The 26,072-nt window shown below is 32.7% G+C and overlaps 3 protein-coding genes and 1 long non-coding RNA gene across 4 annotated transcripts; 3 read left to right on the top strand and 1 right to left on the bottom strand.

Annotated features, from left to right (window-relative positions):
* The first annotated feature begins 725 nt into the window (after positions 1 to 725).
* On the top strand, positions 726 to 3,217 carry LOC135147686 (uncharacterized). Its single transcript, XR_010285414.1, has 3 exons — positions 726 to 925; positions 2,005 to 2,063; positions 2,883 to 3,217. It is a non-coding gene; the product is annotated as an uncharacterized LOC135147686 (long non-coding RNA).
* Positions 3,218 to 12,522: 9,305 nt separating this feature from the next.
* Positions 12,523 to 15,122, top strand: LOC108195418 (uncharacterized). Its single transcript, XM_017362379.2, has 3 exons — positions 12,523 to 13,598; positions 14,284 to 14,390; positions 14,864 to 15,122. Coding segments are annotated over exons 1-3 (963 nt in total). The 5' UTR covers positions 12,523 to 12,744; the 3' UTR covers positions 14,866 to 15,122.
* A 797-nt stretch (positions 15,123 to 15,919) lies between these two features.
* Positions 15,920 to 19,715, top strand: LOC108196573 (uncharacterized). The gene is made up of 9 exons (XM_017363914.2): positions 15,920 to 16,213; positions 16,453 to 16,597; positions 17,115 to 17,283; positions 17,504 to 17,762; positions 17,894 to 17,982; positions 18,310 to 18,492; positions 18,588 to 18,673; positions 18,759 to 18,843; positions 19,179 to 19,715. Exons 1-9 carry the CDS (start codon positions 16,015 to 16,017, stop codon positions 19,311 to 19,313), a joined length of 1,350 nt encoding a protein of 449 aa, XP_017219403.1. The 5' UTR covers positions 15,920 to 16,014; the 3' UTR covers positions 19,314 to 19,715.
* A 215-nt stretch (positions 19,716 to 19,930) lies between these two features.
* Positions 19,931 to 24,133, bottom strand: LOC108196574 (probable prolyl 4-hydroxylase 9). Its single transcript, XM_017363915.2, has 8 exons — positions 23,794 to 24,133; positions 23,584 to 23,706; positions 22,718 to 22,875; positions 22,350 to 22,452; positions 21,272 to 21,367; positions 20,645 to 20,710; positions 20,402 to 20,518; positions 19,931 to 20,098 (listed from the first exon to the last, which is right to left on the bottom strand). Exons 1-8 carry the CDS (start codon positions 23,914 to 23,916, stop codon positions 20,012 to 20,014), a joined length of 873 nt encoding a protein of 290 aa, XP_017219404.1. The 5' UTR covers positions 23,917 to 24,133; the 3' UTR covers positions 19,931 to 20,011.
* Between the last annotated feature and the right edge of the window lie 1,939 nt (positions 24,134 to 26,072).

Genomic DNA, 26,072 nt, shown 5'->3' with positions numbered 1-26,072 from the left:
CTGTTAAGGGGGGAAGGATGTAATATCCGGGAAACTTTGTGATATTTTAATGATATAAAAATAATTGTTAAATGTTATCTGGCCATGCCTAATTATTGTCATTTCCATGAAGCATGATTATTTTATTAATTGTTCATAAAATGAATTCTCGTATAATTGTAAATTCTGTAATTATACTAAACTTTGGTAAATAACATGATCAATTGCATTTATAATAATTGTCTGATGCTATAATGGATTAATTATGGTACGTGATTTAATTTTATAATTTTTAATTGTTTAGTCTCGACCGGAGTGTGTAGTCTAGATTTCGAGTTATTAGGATTTTATAAACCAGAGTTGCCTTTGATTTAAAATATTAAAAATCCGTGTTTATTTATATTACAATATATTGTCCAATTAAAATTGCCAGAATATTTTAATTTTGGTATTTTTTTTATGTTTTAACCGATTTAAAAATATTTATAAATCTCGTGGATAATCATTTTTGATTATTTGTACTTTTAAAAATTATTTGGACAATTTAATTTTAATGTTTAAAAGTATTCGAAAATAAAATTTTCACGGATTTATTCCATTTAGAAATTTGGGACTTTTGAGTATTTTCTTTTGTTAAATATTTCAAAGGCTATTGTCGGACCCCAAACTTATATTATTGTTAAAACTCTAAATTTTATTAGTGGGGTACAGATCTTTTAATAAGCCAGCAGCGTCCGTGCCGTGTAGTAGTTGGGTAAGCAACACGTATCACCTTTAAACCCTTGCGTGTACAGCTAGTGATAGATATCCTAAACCCACTTAATAGTACTCTATCAGATAAGCACATACACCCCAGGAAACAAAACACAGGCAGAGGCGGTTGTCTAATTACACAAAAGAAAGAGGAAGCCAGGGTTTTGGGCTTAAATTCAATCGAGTGTTTGAGGTGAGGATGAGTTTTAATTTCGTGACTTTGAATATGCCATGTGTTTTACTGATTAGAGGTATACATACGTTTGTGTTTGTGTGCTGTATCATCGGAAGAGGGATGAGTCGGGGTTGGGGGATTGTGTGTTGATGGCGGTGGGGCTGTTCGGAAGGCTGTTGGTGGCGATGGGTTGTTCCGTCGCCGATGAAGATGGGTGGAGGGCGGAGTTGTGTCGGGAGAGGCGGCAGAGCGACGCCGCTGCTCGGAGTCGAGCGAGAGGCCGGCGATGGCCGATACAACAGCCCGGCATGGCGATGTTATCTTGTCCAGGCGAGAGAGAGAGAGAGAGAGAGAGAGAGAGAGAGAGAGAGAGAGAGAGAGAGAGAGAGAGAGAGCATGGGGAGGATTTCCGGCGAGGCGAGTGGGTGGCTGCCGGGATTCCTGGCGGCGATGGCGGCCCTGTGGTGGTCCGAGAGGCTGCCAAGTGTGACTTTCGGGGAAAAGCTTTATAAAAGAAAAACTGATATTGATTTTATTTTTATTAATCTTGTTCTTATTATTGTTTAATAATTAGTGATAATAATAACATTATTACTATTAATATAATTGATATCTACTTGGAATATATATATGCTTTGATGTCAAAGTGTACTGGTAGTACTAGTATTATTATTGTAATATGTGTTGACTGTTGATATCAAGATCCGGGTTTTAATATTTTATGTTGTGAAGATTATTACAATTTTTAGTTCAATTCCGAAAGTAGAACTAGTATCTGGTTCCAAAATCTTGATGTTAAACTCCGAATTGGATAAATAATAATCTAGTCACGTTTATAAATGTTTTGATCCCGGAAGGATAGTGATAATTATAAATTGTGGTTTTAAGTATCGCAGCTACCGAATAACATGCTTATTGTAATATTAAACGTGATAACATGAATCGCATATTATATGCAATGCTTGATTATATGATACGTGAAAAATGTGACAATACCATGATTAGTATAATCGATTGGGTAGTTTATATTTCTCGAGACGTATGATTACGTCTATCAAGTTCACTCGAGTGATTGAATCAATACTTTTGATTTATAGATTCAAGAGTTGTTCGTGACTCCAAGCTTTAAAGCAAGTGACAGTAGAGTTCAGCAAAGGCAAGTATTTCTATCCTTCTCTTATTTATTAAGAGCAAGTGATTTATTCCACAACTTTTAATTATTGCCAATGCAATTATTATATTCTGTATTTCAATTCATAGAATATCATATGCTTGGGATTTCATGGTTGTTCGGTATTCCATACACCATACAGATACTCAAACAATAATTGAATTCAATACATTCCAATGATTGAATTCACCACATTCTAGTAATCATTCTACTAGAATCCTCGAATTACTTTCAAGATAGATAGTGAGAAACTATCCTATCCAGATATACTGCAAACAGTACAGAGTTGAATTCATAACAAGCAAATAACTAATTATTCTAGTTATGTTGCCATCACTTGATGTAATTACTCCGGACCATGTGAAATGGGGAGTTGAATGAATAAAGGAGTTGATTGATGTGACTCCTTTGAAAAGAATATTTTACTTATGCATAGGAGGCCGGGACGGCGGTCCAGCGGAGGGCTATCTAAGTATTATTAAAATATTATAATACTTTTCTGCCAAAGGCCAAAATGTTGCCTTGTTTGGTACCAGTTTTGAGGCATGTTTCTACGAAGCATGGCTCGGTATTATCACACGGACTGATCAGCTGTGATAGTATGCCGTTGATTAATAAATTATTTTAAAAACTTTGTTTCACTACTTAAAAGCTGACATAGCTTTATTCCATTGACATTGTCGTTGATTATCTTATTCTTTTCGAAAGATAACACTTATTAATGCTTTACATTAAGCATTTTATATATTGCTGAGCTTTCTAGTTGCTCATTCTTGCATTGTTACTGTTTTGCCAAACTTTCAGCCAGACCTAGGTATGCCGAGGATGCGCCTCACTGCTCGTAAGAGGGTCCCGCTTAACCATCCACAGATCTTTCGGTTCAATCTTCCTGCTCAGGTAGGAAGAATCCAGAGTATACATAGCACTTTTGGTAGTATGTAATAAAATTTGAACTAGTCATAAAACTTATTTAGACTTTTGGAGGGTTTGTGTGGTTTACTGTAAAAGCTACTCTAGGCAGGTGTGTAGTGTGTAATCACCTTATGGTTTTATTAGTGCTTGTTTCATATCATAAATTGTGTACGATCCAGTAGCATGCAGGGGTCATATTATTGTTTTATAATATTAGCATTTCATTCCGCCGTGCATATTATATTATTATGAGTCAGGTTGTGACCCCCAAATCGAGACCCCTGATTTGGAGGGCGTCACAGTGGTTCCTGCAAACATTTCATCAGAAAAAACATCACTAAATGCCGTCAATGTGAAGTACAGAAAAACAATCAATAGAAGTCAATATACTACCACAAAATGAATGAACACAAACACATTAATAAACAAAGCTATTATGATTTGCTATACCAGCAGCACCTGAGAGACTACATCTCCAGAAGCAACATTAATGTCGGTCCAAAGTCGATCTTTATGAATTTTCTCCGGTTTACCATCTGCTTGAAAATTGTGAAGAAACTCGAAGTGAAGTCAGTGTTGTTGCCATTAATATATCTGCTATATGCGGTTCACCATTAGACTGTCATTGATCTTGACTGTCATTGCTACTCGTCAAAGTAGTCCTATGCATTTTGAGAAGTCCTAGCAAACACATCCGACTCATCTTTCCTGCAAGCTAAAATAGTTTACACGGCATGAGAATCTGTGTGCAAAAACTCAACGGAAAAATAGACATCAAAACCATTTCTGAACAACATCAAGAAAGAAGGAAGATGGACATTTCAAATATGTTACGCCATGGAGCATTCCGTGCAGTAATACATGTGAACAATCATAGAAGTCACAGTGGCGCAGACGGAGACAAAAACTGAGTGACATGCAGAAGTTCTTATTAACAATACTTGCAATACTAAACCAACACGACTTGAAAGAAATATACAATATAAACTTACAGTGTCTTGATGCAGAAGAAGAAGATATATGTTGAGACAATGCAACACGCTTCTCATCTACACAACAATGACATGCATGTGGGTCAGGTTTAATACATATACATATATGTGTAGTTTGTATCATTAAACACTATAAAATGGAACAAAACTCACCAAAATTGCTGTGTATGAATCCAAGTTCTTCTGCATAATCTCTGTTAGTAAGATCGTAATAAGAACAATAACAATGGCAAAATATAAAAAATAAGCAGGACGTAAATGATAGTGATAATGAACTCACCAAAATGGCTAGTTTGATCATGGAATTATCAGTTACCATATTAGTAGGAGGAATATAGACATGAGCATAAAAGTTAAAATTTGAATTACATATTAACCGCCTTGATTTGTTAAAGATCATGGGCAGTTTTCTTCTTAAATATAATGCAAAGATGGGTTTCACCCGGGTGGACATGAATGACCCCTTAATTTATCAGGTTAATTTAATTTAAATTCCTTAATTTTTTTATTTGACAAAAAACAGTAAAACAATTCAGCATTTGCATTTAGAAAGATAATTAGGAACAAAATAGAATAAATCTTTTGACAAAAAAATTTTTAAACATGATCTTCCCAAGATTTTCTTATTGCATGTTTTAGGTCTATTAATAAATTAATTAGATAGTGTTTAAGTACCTTGTCGTCCCTTAATTAATTAGGTTAATTAAATTTAAATTAATTAATTTTTTTATTTGACAAAGAACAGTAAAAAAAATTCAGCATTTGCATTTAGAAAGATTATTAGGAAAATAGAATAAATCTTTCGAGAAAAATAATTTTAAACATGATCATCCCAAGATTTTCTTATTGCATGTTTTAAGTCTATTAATAAATTAATTAGGTAGTGTTTAAGTACCTTAATTTATCAGGTTAATTAAAATTAAATTAATTAATCTTTTCATTTGACAAAAAATAATAAAACAAATCAGCATTTGCATTTAGAAAGATAATTAGGAACAAAATAAAATAAATCTTTTGTAAGGTGAAAGTACTAATTATAGTATCTCAATAGTAATATGTTCATATTTATATTAATTCAATGTATCAATATATTCCTTAATAATAAATAATATAATGATCCTCATGTACTAAAATGAATACATTGAATTAATATAAATTTATTGAATTAATATAAATTTATTATTAAAGAAGAATAATATAAGATGGAGAGTAGTTTGAAACTGAAAGGCGTTACTCAGATGAACAATTTAAAAAAGAAAGAAGAAAGAGGAATGCTGCTGTGGGAAGTTAACAGCCGGGTCGGATCATAAAAGGATCCATATGTTGAATGGGCATTAGCAGGAATTTAGAATATATTGATTGATACGCGAATATGTGTTCTCCTCATTTATTTTTAACGTAAATGGCATTATTTATTTATAATTAATTTCCAAATATAATGCTTAAATTTGTTTTCACGAATTAATTTTTTTTTCCGAAACACCCGATAATGCGTTTAATTTTTACGTTCTTATATGCATATTACTTGTTGTATTAAGAATTTTTAATAATTAATAATATTGTGAAATTTTTATCATTATACTTATTAGTTAAAAATAATTATTTAACACTAATTTCCTTAAACAAACTTACTAAACTGCATGTATTGACCTAGGGAAAATATTATTTCCGGGGATAATATAATTATATTCATTTTTTTAATTTCTTATATTGTAAATATATCATGTTCACTCTCAATTTCTGATTCTGCTGAGTTGTTTGGAACATATAAAATATTGTAGTATTATATGGAAGATAAATGTTATTATCTAATATTTTTTCAAAATTGTGATACAACAAAAGCAAAACTTTTATAATATAACCTGCGGTGATCATGTCTTTTGGATTAAAATGCTATACTCACATATATATTTCAGGCTACAATGACTAATAAACTTTTTATCCAAACTTACAAAGATTTAGGAGCAACAAAGATTTTAGAAAAAAAGAACGGAGAGTAAATCATTAATAATTACTCCCTTCGTCCCTTTTTACTTGTCCCTTTTGAAAAAATAACGCATCTTAAGAAAATGTTAGGTGGATATCTTGTTTTCATACATATTCCTAATAAATGTAATGAATTAGATAGAGTTGTGTATATATATATGCTAGTCAAACATTGGAAATTGTTACATTTTGAAAAAACATACAAAAAGTTGCTTTGAAAAGAGAAGTGGACAAGTAATTTGGGACAATTTTTTTTTTTCAAAAGAGACATGTAAAAGCGGACGGAGGGAGTATAAAGAAAACAAATCTAAGCTCGGACCAAATTAAGAATGGTGAAGACTACAAACAAAAATTATTTGAGAGATCTTACTAGGCAAGGAGCTAAAAGACAGAATACATCACGGAAAATGGTAATTTGATTGGAGTTAGCAGTGCTTTTGCTGTTATAAATTTTTTGAAATTTAATGGTTTTTAAATTATTTACTATGTGCAATATAGTCTCATATATTGAAAAATTTAAATTGTTACATTTATCATGCATGTATGCTTGTTCTTGTTCTTGCTCTTGAGCACTTCTTGTCTTAATCAATTTGTTGATAGTTCATGCAGAAGTTGTGTATGTTATTTTATATGTCATGCCATGCTTTAGCTTTTCAAAAAATATAATTAATTTCATATATGTAATTATTGTTTAACTTGAAAATTTTAGATTTCTACTTTAATCTAGACCGTAATAATATCATAATTAAAGCCCTATATATGTCCGTAATAAATTTTTAATCGAATTAGAATTATAAACATGTAAATATTATATATATATATATATATATATATATATTGACGTAAGTATATATATTAACAAAATACATATTTTAGAATTTATTTATAAATTATGAATGCCGCACGATGTGAATATGCATGAAAAGGAGACTTACATGTACATGCAAAATTAATTAAGAACTAATATTTGTCTGTAATATTTTGTTTTTTCCTGATTTTCTTATCTTATATACACAACTTATTTAGCATATGATTAGTTTACTTGTATATATATGCGTAGGCTGAAAGAACCTTATTGATTTACAACATTCCTCCAAATGCTTCAAAAGAGGATGTGCAAAAATTGTTCTCTTTTGACTTTGAGACGTATATCAATACGACTGATGTGGGGTAAGTGATTGTTATTACATCTCATTTATCTGGATGCAAGTTATAGGTATATATACTTACTTTCAAGTTCACGTTTCAACTAAGGGATGACAACACCAAGAGTGCATATTTGACGTTTCGTTCCATGCAAGAGTGTAATGCAGCATATGGTTTGTCAGTAAGTATTTCTTTTTATTTTTTTTCATCATTATATCATCTAGTAAAACTAGCAAAAAGGATTAACTTCAATTATATTAAACATTTTGATTATTCCAGCAAACTGGCTCCCAAGAACATATCATTGAAGGTCGGCTTCTTGTTATTGTGTGTGCGCCTGATGAATATATAGTGCCAGCTGACTCGGGTTTCGCAAGTGAAGATGAGCAAGATGAGGAAGATGAAGTTATGCAAGATGGACAAGATGATGAAGATGATAATATGAATGATGGACTAGATGATGAAGATGATAATGTGGAAGATAAAGACAAGGATGATGTTTATGAGGAATATGAAAACCAGACTAATGATGTCGACATGCTAGACACAACATCCGGGGACGAGGAGAATTACTATAGTGAAAATGATGGTTACTCCTCTCCAAGTGATGATGAAGATTAGTAGGGCTCGAACAAAAAATACCCGGTGGTGAACCATGCCAATTTTGTTTATTTCTAGTATTTTCTTTTTATGCTTTAATTTATACTCTTAATGAATACTTGTATAACTTTGTTTACAAACAATTCTTTTCTATATAGACTTCTGACATATTATATTATTTATGTGTCTTTCTGCGTGTTATGGTACAAAAAAAATTTTCTCAGTTTATCATCATGTTTTAATCCAGTTGATCTGATTTACTTAAGTTTGCTTTATTTTCGATCAGCATGTCTATCTTGTCTCTCTTTCCTTTAGTTACTACATGGTACCTTTACTTACAGCTTGCTCAGATTTAAAGTTGATATTTCTGCCAGTGTACCCTCGAATGCTTCTCCGAAAATATTAGACACTCATTTTCTTTTGACATATGTGCATGTATCATCTGTTTGTTGGGTCATCATTCTATCCTCCCCTCTCCCCAGTGAGTAAGAGTTGCGAGGAGTTGTTTGTACAGGAAGAACCTGCAAGTAATTAATTACAGAAAAATTGGTGCTAAGCCAAAAAGGCTTGAATGTGTTCTGTGTATATATATATATATATATATATATATATATATATATATATATATATATATATATATATATATATATATATATATATATATATATATATATATATATATATATATATATATATATATATATATATAACCTCTCAAATAAAAATTCTTACGTTTTGTAGCATATCCTGTAACAACATTCATAACCACATCAGCATATATATTAGTATTCAACAACTATAACATGACTGGAAAAGCTATGTAGCTGCACTACATTATGCAGCGTCTACTACATTTATTCACGGAATCAATTAAATGATTTAAATGAAATATGTAGAATGCCTTTGGATGATAAATCTCATAGATTTTAAGACATGGTAGAACAGAATGAATATAATTATATGCATGCCTTCGAGGAGTCGATGCTCTTGCAATTTTATGCTTGTTCAGATCGGTCGAGTGAAACAAGAAACAAGACTTTCGGTGAACTTGACTGGATAACTCGTTCGACCAAGGGACAATTTAAGAAGACACTTCTTAGTCTCTCCTTTCTTGTAGTCAACATAATAGAGGCAACGATTAACATAATTGTGAGCAAGAAATTGTCCGCAACCCAAATAACGATAAACCCAGTCGATCTCTATATCAGCCTCAAGATTAAACAATTTAGTCCAAAACACTTGGCCACAAACATCGTCCATCCTGTATAAACCAAGAGGTGATCCATCAGTACCTCGAAAGATCATGGCAACACAACCTTTGAAATCCAAAACATCAGACTTTACAAGCTCAAAGTTGGGAAAAGGATAGAGCCGAAACACCTCATTATGCAAATCAAATGCCAGTAGCTGTGGTGGAGTTAATATATACAATGCCCCGGATTGAGCATAAATAAATTTCGAAACGGCAACCAAATTAAGTCGTTGTAGGAGTCGTTGAGGGATCTGAATATGTTTCCAAGAAGCAGCATTTGCAGAATAAAGCTCGCATTCGGATGTACCATCTAACTTATACGCAATTCTAAGAAGCTTGTAGTCATTGCAAATAGAATCAAAACCGAAACCGGTATGAACGTAGAATGGGGATAGTTGTTTTTTAGGAGCGGGAAGTAAGTTAAGACGCTTAGTTGACGGATTCCATATATATATATAACACTACTATCACGATTAGATAAACAAATAAGACCATCACAAGAATTAATGAAACATATACCCGTCACGTGTGGTGGCAGGTAGAGCTTAACAAAGTCGTCTTGACGATGATTCTGATGATGATGATGAGTATCATGGACTTGAATGTATTTCTCAGCCGGGCTAAACCAAGAGTCCCAATAGTTGAGTAAAACGGCTTGTTTTTTATAGGAATTGGCCAGGTGAGCATGTACAAAGCGAGGGCTGATATAGTAGACAGCCACGATTTGCAAACTGTTTTAAATCGGAGGAGAGCTTGTACCGGCATCCATGAAAGTATGTTGAAGATTAATTCTTCAGGTATATAGTCATTACAGCTTTTCGTTTTCGCCATATCAAAGATCAAGGGCTCACTGTCAGATGCGAGTTGCAAACTTGTTGGACATGTATGTACGCACATATATACCAATTTCTTTATACCTAAATCCTAATCGCTTTTCTGTCACAAAAAAAAAAAATCCTAATCGCTTTGAAATTTATAGACTAAATTGCACTTAACATACCTGAACTATTTTGTTTTTGCACGGAAATGGCTAAATTATTATTCATGCCAACGTGATGGCTAAATTAGTTTTTATTAGCCAAATTACTAACTCCGTCCGATTTCTGTTAAAACGCGACTAACGCCGTGACTTTTTTTAGGTTATTGTTATAAATTAAAGGATAAAGTAGTTTGCTTTCCCAGAATTCACAGTGAACGACAACAACTTCACTGAAACTTTGCCAAATTGCTTTAAAACTGCTCAGAACTATAAGACTCTGCCTTATATTCAAAAAATTGGCAAGTGCATATCCATAGCGTTGTCAGACTGAACTTAGGTCTTGTACCTTCCAAAGCATGGATTTCTGACTTGTAATGTGCCCCGTTTCACGTTATGACCTCCTTTGTATAATGATGTTGTAATCTTCATGTACCATGTTCGTGTTCCCAGATTATCACCAAACAGTCCTGGTTGCTAGATAAAAGCAGTTTTCAAGTATTTTAACTCTTAAATTAGCGCTTAGAGAAAAAAAATCTACAGACCATGTGCCGGAGTTGGTGTTCAGAGGTGTGCAAGAGAATGATGTGCCGGACTGTTGTGTGTGGTTTAAGGTGGCGATGCAAAAACAAAACTAAACTGAAAAGGACATGGTGGTATGCTAGTGAGGTGTCGTGGGTGCAGCTTGCTGAAGCAGTAGGATTGAAATGCAGCAGTAGGGGAGAGATGCGAGACACAACTGTCCTGGGTCCTTTCAAACAGCCGTTAAATATCTAACAGAACTTTGACGGAGCCCCTACATTGTCTTAAAAAAAAACAATTAGCCATCAAGCTGACATTAATAATAATTTAGCCATTTTCGTGCAAAGACAAAATAGTCCAGGTATGTAAACTGCAATTAAGTCAAATTTATATAGAATAGTTCAAATTCAAATAAGTTTAGATTTCTATGAAAAATAAAATAAAATCAGTTAATGTCTCATATTTTAATTCTCCTCAACTAAAAGTAAAACTCAAGTCCCGTTAATTATACTAGTTTATAATTATAAACCGCGTTTCGCAACACTATCATATTATTTTTCTAAATGAATTCGTTAATAAATGAATATTTTATTGTGTTATACTATATATATATATTATTTAATATAATATAATATATACAAATTTTGATCATTATATTAGTAAATCACATAATATAATGTATTCATTTTAATATTGTTTTTTTTCGTTTTGAAACTTACCTCCAATAAATATCTCTTATAATTTGAAAACTTTCCACCGTAAAATATTTATTAATATTGACAATTTAAAATTTCCTTCCAAACATTTCCATTCCATAAAAGTCGTGCACAAGTCCGAGACATATTTCAGCTAATATTTTTCTCACATTTAGTTTTACAAAAGTTGCCCTATTTAGTTTTAAAATTTCTTACTGAAGAAGTTTCCATGGTTTCGGATTGAATTAACTACCCTTTTTACACTGATTAACAACATTTATTTAATATTATTTTATATAATCTCAAAATCAAAAATTCATCTTAGTCTAGATTAAATGTATTTATCTAAGATTAATATTCTATAATTCCTTTGGTTATTTAATTAAAATTTTAAATCATTCTTAAAAAGTGATATACTCAACATGATTTTTCAGTATTAAAATCCAGTACAATTTATATAAATTTATATATCGGTTTGTCTAATGTGTGCCCATGGGCACATGCTAAGCACTAAAATTTGTGGAGTTAGGAAAGTTTTGATTGGTGTAGTTGTTGTAAATGAGGGGGGTCCACCATTATTAGAGAGTGTAAGCCAATCAAAAGCTTCCAAATCCATAGATTTTAGCACTTAGTGTGTACCGTTTTTATATTACTAGTAAAGTTGTAGAAACCAAATGGGTTAATTATCAAGTTGGTCACTGAAGTGGGCTTAATGTATCAAGTTGGTCACTGAACTCAAAACGGTATCAAGATGGTCACTGAAGTGGCCATATATATCAAACAAATACCTTGAAATATGAGTTCAAGCAGTAAAAATATTATTTATAAAAGTTTATACATTATTTTTGAATGTTACCAAAACCAAGTAAAAGGTAATGACTTCTAATATTTATGACAAAAAATTTAGATTTTATCAAGTTTATTTATAATTTATTTTTAATTAAAACAAAGAAATAACTATATAATAAAATATAAATAATAAATAAACTTGATAAAATATAAATATATTATTTTAAATACTAGAAGTCATAACATTTTAGTTGGTTGTGGTAACATTTAAAAATAATGTGTAAAACTTTATAAATAATATTTTTAGTGCTTGAACTCATATTTCAAGGTACTTGTTTGATATTTATGGCCACTTCAGTGACCATCTTGATACCGTTTTGAGTTCAGTGACCAACTTGATACATTAAGCCCACTTCAGTGATCAACTTGATAATTAACCGAAACGAAATTAACCCCACTTTCTCAAGAATTTTAATCTTGAGTATCTCGAAGAGTTGGCACATCCCTTTTCTTTTTGGAAATGTAAGGTATGACGTTGTAATTCCAACTAGGTGTATCAATTGCGATATCTTAACCGCCAAGAATACACGCACAACGACACACTACGTATAAAGATCATCGTAAAAGAGACCATAATTTACTTGGAGTCATCCTCCGAGACTTGTTTACTGAAACATCAACCGACATTCATGTTCATGGACAACATTCACTGATAAATATAATAGTACATTGTACTATATCATATACATACATTATTTAGTTACAAAAATTATATAAACTATAGAGATTTTTGGTTATGGCTTTTGTTGAAGATATGATCTTCGTTGTTGGTCTCACTGGCCTTGTTTATTTTATTACCGATGAGCTTCTTGTGATTGCTTCTGTTTCTCATAAGTTGGGGTCGTCAAGAATTGATCTTTCTAAGCAGAATCGCTGTAAAGATTCTGCATTTAGTGATGATGTGCAAAAAGATTCGGTTTTTAATGATGCCCAAGAAGCAAAAGTTAATGATTTTGAACAGAGAGAGTGTTCTGGGGTCGAACAATCTGTGGTTTTTCATGATGCCCAGGAAGCAAAAGTTGATGATTTTGTACTGAGAGAGGATTTTTTTAATGATACCCAAGAAGTGAAAGTTGATGATTTTGTACAGAGGGAGTGTTGTTCTGGGGTTGGACAATCTTGTAATGGGGAATTTGGAGATGAAATTGATGTAGTTGCTTCAAGAAAATGTGGTTTTGGTGAAAATGATTGTGTTGGTGGGGATGGATTGGTAGACCAAGTGGTTGATCAGAATTTTGAGTATTGGGGACTTGATCAAGGTGTCGAAGAGTTGTTTGAGACAATGCCACAGCCACAGGGAGATGAGTGGATGGCGGGTGAGGAGAATGTTTGTTTTAATGTCGGGGATGAAGTAGACAAGGAAGAGGAAGAGGGGTGGGAGGATGATTGGGAGGGGATTGAGAGAACTGAACTGGAAAGGCTTTTTGGTGTTGCGGTAGCATTTGTGAATTCTAAGAAGAATGCCCATCGTTTTTTCGGTGTTGAGAGTAAGGTGAAAATAAAGTTGTATGCGCTTCATAAGGTTGTCATTGAAGGAATTTGTATGAAACCGCAGCCAATGGCATTGAAGGTCTATTCCCGTGCTAAGTGGTACTATGCTTCTCCTATATTCTCGTATTTATCTCTTTGAATTCTGAATAACTCTTACTTGAAAACTGTATCAATGTAGAATATCTACTCTCTGTTGTCATGTTATCCATTTTGATAAGAGGTGAATTAAGATTTTCTTATTATTTAGTTTGTGTATTTAGGTGTTGTTAGGTACCACTCATCGTCTTGGACGTAATTCAGGCTGTATTTTTTCTTGCCTGTGTATATTTTGCTTTTTCTTTCTTTCTCATATTACTGGTGAGACTTCGGTGTCCAATATTAGTAGTTATTTGTTAATGCAAAATATTGGCGTAGAATTCTGGTTCTGATGATTAATCCAATTTAACTTGGTATGTATCTTTTTCGTAATTTTTTTTCTGAAAAGACTGAATCTGGGTTCTATGATGTGGTCTGATATTAGTCTAGAGTTGATAACAAATTTGTTTCTATCAATACTACACAGACGTTGATATAGTCATATAGTAGGATATAATTCAGGCCCGGCCTACTCTTGTCTACACAAATTTTGTACTCACATTTCCCAATTATGTATTGGTTAACTTCATTAATCAGTATATATTTTGAAATTAGAATTATTAGATTGAGTTCCAGAATATGGTTTACTTGTTAATTCAAAACTTTCAAGTTTATTATTTATAATAGGAGATGAACTATATTGTTCCAGGAACGCGTGGAAGCAGCTAGAGAACATGAGCCGTGTGGAAGCTATGGAAAAGTACATTACCCTTCTTTCAAGAACCATTCCGGGATGGATGGAAGACAGGCACAAATGTAAGTCCATGAATTCATTTACATGTAGTTTATCACAATCACTTTCAAAATTTTCCTAGTGAACTAGTACTATTATTTATGCCGGTTAGATACTGGATTCAGTGTTCATAATTAATTTGGAGCCTTCTTACATCTTCTGGGTGCACAAACGACCAGTAAATTAAATTGATAGAGTATAGACTTCTCTGTTCCCTTCAGGACTCCACTTTCACGAAATAGTCTATCTGTAGGTTAAGATACAAAACTTAATCCGGTTTTTAGATCTTAGCATTCCTAATTGTTTCTGGTGAACGAGAAATTACCATGTCCGAGAGAGTTCAATTGATTTGCAAATGATTTCGAAGAATCCTCTTGACCTCATCTCATTAAAATTTTCTCAATTTGCTGAATGTTAGATTACTGGTCTGTGAAATTTTAGCTGGTCATTTTAAATATATCTATGCTTTAACAACTTTGTTTGGCTTGTAATGCAGGAGATCCTGTGACCTGCCTTCATGCTTCTACCCTCTCAGGAGTTTAGCTTGTTTATATAACATGTGCAGGGGAACATCATAATTATAGGACATGCATACATATGAATTCAATTATATTATTCTTCTAAGACAGTATCAGCCGAGGGATCTAGTTAGGTGTTTTTTTGTTGAGTTGCTTCATGTTTCCCAGACCGTGGATTTTGTGTATGCAAAACACAAGTATCCACTTGCCATGATTAGAAGAAATATATTGTATAAATAAATCACGATTTGATATATCGTAATATAATATATAATGCATATTTGACAATTTCTTTCTTCTTTTAAGGCGGTGGAACATATTCAATTCAATTCTTTTAGAGGATTAATTGTTTGATTATTTATTTATTGCATTTGACAGGTTCAAAGTTATCAAAATAATTCATCATTTAGTTTCTAAAAAAAATCTCAACATATAACGGTCAAAAAAATATTCTGAAAATGTGATATTTTATTTAAAAAAGAGTTTGATATGTATCTCATAAAAGAATAATTTATTTATTATGTAATTATCTATTTTATTATACAAATTATATTTGATCCAAAACATCAAATCTAATCACTTAAAATATCTAGAGTTCTTATTTTCGCTAAATTAGTTCAACTATATACAACTGAGCAGGGGCATATAGGATGTCAAAATAATCAAATATGATTATATATAGTCACACTCAGATTAAATTCAAATATAAGATCACACTCAAATTAAATTCAAATATAACATGGAAAGGTAAATTAAATTAAAAATGAAACAGAACCGATAATTATGATTATAATCGAATCACAACTATTTATAAATCATCCCTAATAATTTTTTTAATTAGTAGTACTATTTAAATATTAAAGTTCGATTTCATTTAATTATTTGTAAAAAAAAAAGTATACCCCGAATCACCGCTAATTGCGTCGGGTCAGATTTGTTGCAAGATTGTGACAGTGTCGCGGATTCGGGTGAGAGATAAGACGAAGTCTAATCGGGTCGGGTCGAATCCCACTAGCACTAGCAATAGCAATTTTGCGGCAGAATAAACACACAAGACACTTCCCAGTAGAAGAGATCCAAAAGCCCTCATCACTAGCAGTTCGATTAGTCTGAGATCATACTATTTGTAATGGGTGTAGTGATAGAGAGTGAAGTTTGGTTCCCAAACAATTCCATTTTCATTTTCATCTTCTTTTCTTGCTTGCTCTCCATCCTCTGTTTTTCCCACTCCAAAACTAACCACTCAAACACCAACACTACAACCATCTTTGATCAATCTCTCCCCCCTTCTCTCACATCTTTCCTCATCTGTTTCTCCATTTCTTCAGGTACCTCAATCACATTTTCTATTTTATTACATATATGATCTTGTAAAATTTGTTTGATGTGAGGAATTAGATTAAAATTGCAACTTTATGTTTCTTGATTGTAAAAATCCAAACTTTATGGTTGTTATCTGTCATTGTTGTTGAGTTTAGGTGTTTTTTTGATGTGGGGATTAATGGGTTATCAGTGATGAAAGTAAGGTTGAATGTGGATGTATTTGACTTGCATTCTCTTTGTGTAGTTTTGGAAGGGCTGGGATCAGTACCGGCAGAGTATGAGTTGGCGGAGTACGGGTTTAGTAGAGAGCAGATGGTGTTATCTTTGTGTGTTGGATATGCTGCTTCATTGTTTATTGCGCCCGTCTTGGGAATTCTTGCTGATTTAATGTAAGTCTTAACTCGCCTTTTATTGCACTGTCTTGCCAATGCTCTCTTTTTTATGAATCCTCTGTAAATCCAATATTTTGTCGGAAATATATATATGTGAAATTGTGGAGATATATTATGAATAATATGGCTAAACGGAACTAGTTAGGGGAAGTTGAATTCAAAATTGACAGTCTTGTTGCTTTGTAAAATAAAGCAACACTTGCCATATTGGTTAACCAATTTGGGCTTATCATCTCTGTTTCGAACATTAAGTTCAATTAAATCTTTCTGGTTGGTGTATAATCTTACTTTTTCCCACCTTATGGTTAAGGTTCTCAAAAACTGCAAGACTGCACATTTTATATTGATTGGAATGGTTACCTTGTTTACGACATTCAACTGAAGTAATTGTGGCTTTGAAATGAATGCTTCATTTCTTCTAATAGTATTATTAGACTCAGAAATGGTCACTCTTCACATCCTGTATCTCTTAAAAATAAGCTAATTTCTCACTCTTCTTTGTCTTTTTGTGCAGTGGTCACAAAAAAATATGTTTAACATTTTGTATCTTGCATCTTTTTGTTGGCATTTGGAAGATGATTACTTCACATCCGAACATTTGGTTAGCAAGTTCATGTCTCGGTCTGGCCAATTCTATTTTCTCATTCAGCTTTGAGACTTGGATGGTAGTTGAGCATGATAAGGTATGTCAGCTTTTGTTTTATAATTTTGTGTTATGTGTAGCTAAAGTTGTATGAGCCCTTCAAATTAAGCAATTAATTAATTTTCACTACCCGCTTTAGATTTCTTTTCAAATATGTAGTGTGGTATTTAGGTCATACAACTTTAGTTGCTGACAATGTTATGTACAACAGCCAGCATGGACTTCTGATGATATATGATATAGTGGTTGTTTCTTTTCAGCAAGGTCACAGGCAAGATATGCTTAATGACATGTTTTGGTTGATGGCTTTCTTGAAGTCTGCATGTTTTATTGGTAGTCAAGCCATAGCAAATTGGCTGGTTGGTAATTCTTTCAAGCAACATATAGGATCTCTTTCCACTGCAACTGTGTTGCTGGCAATTCTAAGTATCATTCCTATAACTCGTGGACGGAAAGAACCTGCAAAATTAGCAGCATCTAAGGATTATCAGGCGTCATTTTACACATTTGTACTTTGCGGTATTATTTGCATTGTAGCTAAAATTTCTTGAGCGGTTGCTGTAACTTTTTAGTTTAATTCTATGCGGAATTACTTTTGGTGGTCAATTTGGAAAATGAAATCACTTATATAGCAGTGTTTACTTCTGTAGATAAAAGGATATGGTTGTTAATTTGGGCGCAAGCTTGTGTGCAGTTCGCTCTTGCAGTCTTCTGGATTCTGTGGGCTCCAACAGTAGTGGTGAGCTTTTTACACTTAATTGTATACCACATCATTATTATCCGAGTAGGTTCTGGATTGTTATAAGCGGTCTTTTCGCTCTTATCACTTGGAAACTGATATCGAATAGAATATCGGCACATTAGTTGGAAAACAAAGTTGCTGAAATTATTTGAATCATTATCATGATATAGTAACTTGTAAAACTTTGAGAAATCGTGAATATTCCCTTATGTTTGACGAACATGACCACTGTAACTCGGAGAGAAATCTTCCATTGATGAAGTTTGTATAGTTTTAGCTTGAAATAATTGTAAAAGCTAAACAGTAAACATGCTGTTGTTGTAGGCTGATGGTCGAGAAGTTCATCTGGGTTTAATATATCCTTGTTTGCTGGGTGCTGGAATGTTAGGAAGCACATCGTTTCCATGGTTTGTTAGTGGACTGTTATCAGTTCGCACCGAGGATTGCTTACTGTATGCATTCTGTGTGGCAGGGATTGTGCTCTCTGTTGTATCTTATGACTATCAAGTAAAAGCAACTAACTCCTGTTTATCCAAGTTACCAAATTTTCATCGATTCAGTTTTTAGCACTTGTTCTCACCTCTTCGTAATTGCATGTGCAGGAAATTGGATTTTTGGTGACACTTTTCTGCTTGTTTCATGCTTGTGTTGGCCTGATTTTACCTTCACTGGCAAGATTGAGAACATTGTAAACTCCCTTTCCCCTACTGTGTCCTATTTACTATAGCAATCCACAAAGTGTTCATATATCTCTAGCTAACTGTTCAAAATAGGTATGTCCCAAATGAATTGCGTGGAGGAATGATGAGCTTGTCTCTAGCTCCTGTCAGTGCAGCAGTCCTATTTTTCTTGATGCAGGTATTTTTCTCTAGCTAATAACGATAAGTTGTACTATAAGGTTACAAAGATGTACTAATTAGTAATACTATTCTTTAATGTCAGACTTGCATTAGACCATTTCAAGTTTCACTAGACTGTAGTAGTTTGTAGTTTGAAGCTGCATATTCTGTTATAAAATGATATCACCGCAATTTAGATACCATCTTTTAAATTGGTGAGTCACATTTGCTGTTCATATTCCACAAAAGTTGACCAAATTCATGCGGACAAATGTACAAGGTCTGCCCGTAGTTTATATGTTCATAGTGAAGCCGCAAGTACTTTATCTTTCTCATTACATTTTCATGTCACAGGGAGGTTATTATCGCAACATTGAGAATTCAACAATTATAGCATTTGCTGCTCTAGGTCTATTCTCTGCAGCTGGGAGCATGTATCTACTAAAGCAGTGGGGAAAGCAACTCCATAATGACTGGCACAAGATGTGATTAACATGTAAATTTAGAAAACCAATGTTCCTTGCCTAAAATAGAGGCTCTTTGTCGAACATAACCAAATGGATATGAGTTCACCTCGCCGTGCAAGGATATCTGTTGCTTGGAGGAATGAGTTTCTAGGCGACTCCAAAAGTGAGGGAAAAAATAACTTCGGGATAAAGTTCTTCCTTCACCCGTCAGCTATAAAGATTTTAAATGGGCCTGAAATGTAGAGCAGCTGCACAAGGAGTCCATCTATAGGCAAAATCATCCACAACGATTGGATTTTTACCTCTTTTTGGTACTGTAAAATATTCAAATATCTGTATAATCTCATTGGTATAAACTACCATAAAGTTAAAACATCAGGGATATATAAAGTTTTCTACTATAGAATTGATTGTATTCATGACACTTTTTTTAGAACTGTTGTTTATTTTCCTGAAGGTGTTGCTGCTGCATACTTTCATTATTTTGATTAGCTATAAACTGCTGGTCTACATTTGCTGCTTCTGTTCGAGCATATTTGATGACACAATACAGGGAAGCAGAGAGCTTATCTTTCTTCATACCATAGTGTTACAAAATACTGCAGTTTACGTGTGAACTATTGACCTGGAACATTTAGATGAATAAAGAGATATATTGACTAATTGATTGTTCTCATATCACAAAATTGAGGAATGCTATACTACATCTGTGTGTGTATATCAATCATCCTGTTCTTGATCCCTGAGCCACTTTGTTGCCACCCATTTCTGCCCTGTAACTACTGGGCAGCTCCCATGGAGTGATGTCTGCATTGAGATTTATAAACACTGATCAGAACTGGGAGAATATACCACGGGTATATTAAAAATACCTACGAAGTATTGTATAAAACAACAGCCTCTACAAATTGCGGCATCAAATTAAGGCTTTAGTTTCACGGGAATAATATACCTAGGTTATTGGTCTATTCACTTAAAATTCACTATATTGATTTCTTGAGATATTCCATGATCAAAATTTTAATCACGCTTTAGTTTTTTTTTTTTTTTTTTAGAACAATAGTGCAAATATACCTTGTTCCGCTGAATACTAATAATCAAAAGACTCACCATATCAATTGTCCCGTTTGGGAAAACAGAATAAAATAGGAGTCCATCGCCCTTTTGTGGTTTTACTTTTAAGCCAATACACTTCTCAAAATCATAGTTGTCAACATTCAATCCATTCTGCAAATCACATTGATAATGCGACCATGTATATTAGATATTCAGGTGCATTAATACACAGAATTTAAAATTTTTAAAAAAAAAAAAAGAGAAACAAAGTAAAGAAGATTTCAGTAGTAATTCTACCTCAAATGGGAACATAGTTTCTCCACCTTCTTCCACGTCCGATAGATACAATAAAAAAGAAGCAATCTGTGAAAATAACATATCACAGGTGAGGCAAAAATTGTAGAATACAGTCTGACTAGTTAATAGTGATAAGCAGTGAATATAGAAAGTATACATTAGGCCAGGGTCATTGTTTAGATTTTAGGGTAGGGGCGGATGTCATTGCATATTTGCTACTAATATCTTTAATAATAGTTGAAGCAATGATTCAAAGATGCAATTTAGGACTGTTATTTATTCTCTTAACAAGATACCTAAATAGTTTTTAATAACAATATGGCATAAAAATTCATATATCAGAGTGTTTTAGATTCTGAAAAAGACCAAATTTAGTTCCAAATCAGAGAGAACAGAATAGAAAGCACTGAATTTATTTTTTCCTGGCGAATTCAAATTTATTTGTGCTCTATTTTTCATGAAAAAACATATGGTAAAACAACACAGGTCTTTCTTACCAGTTTGTTCTATTTTATTCTTAATATGTGGTAAATGGTAATTTATTAGGCATAACCTAAATGTAGAATCATAATGTCACCAATATCTGAAAAGGGACCAGCAACAAATTCAGTTTTTAATTTGTCATACTCTCTGACTCTTCTGTGGACCATACTCAGCAGGGTGGAATGCATCGTAATGTGAATTGTACTTCTGTCCAATCTCATAGCGTAAGATGTTAAATGCCTGAAAAAATAAACTGCATATCTTAGATACTTTCAACATTATAGACAAAGTGTTAGCGTTCCACTGAACTTGCAGAAATCACCTTCTAATGCTTTAGTAAGAGATGATATAGTTATCAATGAAAATTGTCATTTATATTGTCATACATTGATATGTGATTTGTATTCTGCTCTCACAAGATTTAAATATCATTGATTGCATAGTCTATTACATTCTATATATATAACATTAGCTGAGGGCTTCAGGTCTAGAACTCTAGGCCGCAAGTGCCGGCTGATAATTTGAATAATAAATAGGAAAGAAAACTGAATATTCTATTAGGACAAGGTGTGATCAGAAAACTGGACAAGGTGGGATCAAAATCACACTTAGTCCAGTTAATAAGCTTTTTTTTTTTCCTTTAAGATTTTTTTAATTGTATGATCCCAGCTTGCTTTGAATCTTTCAGTCTGCGACATGCTAATTGTCTGACACAGTTTAACCAATTTGGGTATGTTTCCGGGTATGCTACAAAATACAAATACGCTACATATTACAACAAAACAACAATCCTGTCAAATAACGTACTTGGTTCGTTTTGCATTGGACTATACACATGTAGTCACAATAACCTAATGTAAATACAATGTATGTATATGAATATGATCATGTCAATTTTGTTTCCAAGTTATTGATACCATGTTTTGAAATTCTTTTCTTTTTAATACCAAGTTTTGTGTATCTTTTATGAATTCGAATACTGATACTGACGTGTGTTTATGAATAGACATATATTTTGGTAAGCTATATGAATAACTAGTATTGTAGTGTATACTGTCTGGATATGCCAAGACCATTAATTGTTTTGCATTGTCAGGAAGATGACAAATTTACATGCTTCTACAGTTGGCAAAAAAAAAACTACAAACTAAGGGATCATAACTCACTTATTGACCAACAGGCAAACCTAAAATATTGAAGATGTAGTTTGGATGGATTATACCTCTCCATGAGTGCGAGGAATCATAGTGGCCCTTGCAATTTTACCCTCAATGATATCCAAGGTTCCAGTTTTGTCTTCAGATGCACTCATAAATGTCCCAGAGCTGATAAAAACAACAAAACAATTAACCCATAGATATAAAATCTTTTTTAACGGAGATATTAATCTTGCTTTGCTAACAAGAAGTGAATTCCATGTATAATTGCTTGATAAAATTGAATAAGTGAATTCAAAAGTTTTCAACAACATAATGCACAAAGAACTCCAAAGTAACATTAATGAATGGAATGCATTTATTTTGATACTCTGTGTTAAGTTTGTGCATGTCTACATAACAACAGAAGGACATATAATTAAGTATGATGTACCTTGTTCTAGTTCCTTTGGTGCTTTCTGCTGTTTCTCCCTTGCGTAGCGCCAAGCTTGAAGGTGCAAGACGTGCCTTTGCTATCTTAATAATGGTTTCACAGTGTTCAGGTGCTGCAAAACCAGGGAAGTATAGTGCCCGAGGTTTCCAACTTAAAACCTGCACAGGCGAATAAATGGCGAAAAAAACATATATGTTCAGAAGATAACAAACATGAACCTAAATGATAGAGATCATCAGGGCAGTCACTACCTAAAACTACCTAATTTTATGAGCGAAGCCACATAAAGAACATAGAAAAATACACTAACTTATTTGAGTGCCAACTGTTACTTTACTAGAGGCATTCTATGCAAATATTCTTGGCAATGGCATAACCAAAAACAATACATTGGTTGTGCACATCCTTTCATAATTGAACTACGAAAGGAAAATTTGTCTTGCTGCATTCGATCCCCAAGGCTCATAGGCGCATGAACATGTCATTCAAACTGATCAACATAACTAATGCAAGTCGCGGAGTTAGAACATAAGATTCTAGAAGTTGTGTAGTTAATAATAGGCAACAATATAGTTCGGAATAAATTATGCCCAACTTAAACCTCAAACCAAACGACATTCCGGTAAATACACCGCTAATCTTAGAAAAACGGATTGAAATACAGTAGCAAGAATTGACATTGCCTAATACCAACAATCTCTTAATTTACCAATTGCATAAGATATTCAGTAATTCCAAATCCACTCATTCTAATTTACTACAATCAAATAAAATTTAGCATCATACCTATAAAACAAACTCAAACAGATACTTACACAAACATTAGTTTCAAAAAACGAAAGTAGACTAATCATATCCAACACTACCTGAAACGGAATCTGAGTCAAAGAATCTTCTCCTGTTTCGCCACGCGGCAACATATTAAACTGAATCTCCTCCACTTTCGATTCAAGGAACCTCGGTTTCGGTCGCAATCCAGCTGATAACTCCTGCTCAATCAGCCACAAATCCAACCGTCAAAAAAAACACAATCATCAAATCTCACACACACAGTTGATGCTTCAATATTATATCACCTGATGAGAAAGAAACATGGAAGCGAAAAGACCGGCGACAAAAAAGAAGAAACAAAGAAGACAAACAGTAGGAAGCCCTAGGCTCCATCGTACTGACAACACACTTCTTCCTTTTGTTTTCATTTCATTAATCTGAAGAAGCTTTCAGACACTTCTAGCTGAGAGACTATGAGTGAGGTTAAGACAAGGTTAGAAATGGAAGTGAAAGTCAAAGATGATGAAGATGTGATCAAATGTTGTTGTTGCTGCTGCTGATTTCACAGTGGAAGATGACTTGACTTGTACCACTTCTGTTCTTCAGCTTTCTACTCTTAACTACTTTGTTACGGTATCAATTAATGTTTTAGTTCGTGCATTCAAACGGATGATTTTACATACATTTTTTTATCTTTAAAAAATTAATAATTTATCTGTTACTTTTAGATTCGAACTTCGATCGGAAAAATAACCCCACCTGGTGATACAGATATGAAAAGCATAAAAGCAGGGTGACTCACGGGTTGTCGCGTCTGGCTGTCTTTTATGCAAATATGATATTTTAAAGATCGTAAAAAGAGGTTGTAAAACGATCATTAGTACAAGATTATATTTTTTTTCTAAAATACAAATTGATTAGCGACTAGTCCAATTAAATATTTCTCAATGTTGTTATTTATTAGGTGTGAGAAGTAAGGTGATTAATAATCAATTTTGAAGAATTTAATCATTTTTTTTTGTCAGGAGAATTAACCAGATTTGTTCATTCTTCTTCTCTGATAAATAAATGGTGAAATTGCTCAAGCAATAACATACTCCCTCCGTCCCTCTGATTTCTATACACTTTCCTTTTCGGGATGTTCCATTCAATTCTATACATTTCAAAACTTTCCCAAAATAGTAAATTTTTATAATATAAAAATCCCACTCACCCACTACTTCCATCTACTTTTTCAAATCTATCAATTAAATATGCATGGTCCCACCACTTTACCTACTTTTCTTTCTCTTTCTCATTACTTTACACTACTTTATACACTTTTCTTAGTCTCCGTGTCCATTCCAAGCGTATATATCCCAGAGGGACGGAGGGAGTACCCTTTATCCTTGGAGTCTAATGGGATAATTGTAAGTTATAGATTATTTTAAGAATCTCCTCAAGGTATAAAATTTTTATATAAAAATTTAGGTGATGTATTATATAAATTTTACGTGATATATTAAAAACAAACTTCATAAATAATATACATTTTAAAATGATTGGACTGAAATAATAGGTAGTAAATATAAAACATTTGTTGAACATCTCCTCTAATTGAGTTGTTTATATTATTATTGATTGAATTTTAAAATAAATATTATTATTATTTCAATTTAATATAGATTAATATGTTGTTGGAGTGATCAAATTTTATCGATTATTTGTTTTTAATTTTATTTTTTATTTAGTAAAGGAAACATTTCTATACCCTTATCTCATTTTATATTTATCCAAGTGATCTTTTCGTGTCTTATATTTTCTAGTGAATGTTATTTTTAGTTTAATTTTTCTAATAAATTAATTGTTATGTAATAGCTATTCAACATCTTTATGCTGTTATCTTATTTTATACTTATTTGAGTGGACCTTTCATGTCACATTTTTATTCCACGAATGAAAGCTAGGTTCATCTATTTTGTATGGATTACTTATTTTTTATTTAATAAAAATAGCTGTTACGGAATAGGAGAAAGTTTTTACCTTTTAATACCCTTCTTTCCTTTTTTTTCTTTTTTTTTGTTGTCATTCTCCTTATTCGTGAATAAAAGTTTGAATTTATCTATTTTACATCACCTCCTAGAATAGTTTTGAATTTATCTATTTTTCTATCAACTCTTAATTTAATTACGTGTTAATTACTCCCTCCGTCCTCTTCAGTTATTTACATTGGGGATAAGAATTTGGCACGTATTTTAAGACTTTTATAAAATATAATTTGATATATTATTTTAAAATTTTTCTTCTGAATAAAAAATTAATGTTTAAATTTTTATACATAATAAGAATTTTTTTTAAAAACAATTGTGAATAAATGCCGGTCAAGTAATTGAAAAAAGTATAAAGAACTTGAAGGGTTATAAGAACTAATTCTCAATATACATCCCAGCTCATTTCTGCACAACAGTTATTAAAGAATTCATAACATTAAACTTAACAGTCACTCGAGGCCCCCTAGCAAATTAAGTATATTAAATCCCCCTGTTTATCCTGCTTGATCATGTCAATAATTCCCACTTATATATATCCACTTTGCCATCAGGCA

Source organism: Daucus carota, chromosome 7, assembly GCF_001625215.2.
Source record: "Daucus carota subsp. sativus chromosome 7, DH1 v3.0, whole genome shotgun sequence".
NCBI lineage: Eukaryota > Viridiplantae > Streptophyta > Magnoliopsida > Apiales > Apiaceae > Daucus > Daucus carota.
This window is presented reverse-complemented; position numbering and strand designations above follow the sequence as displayed.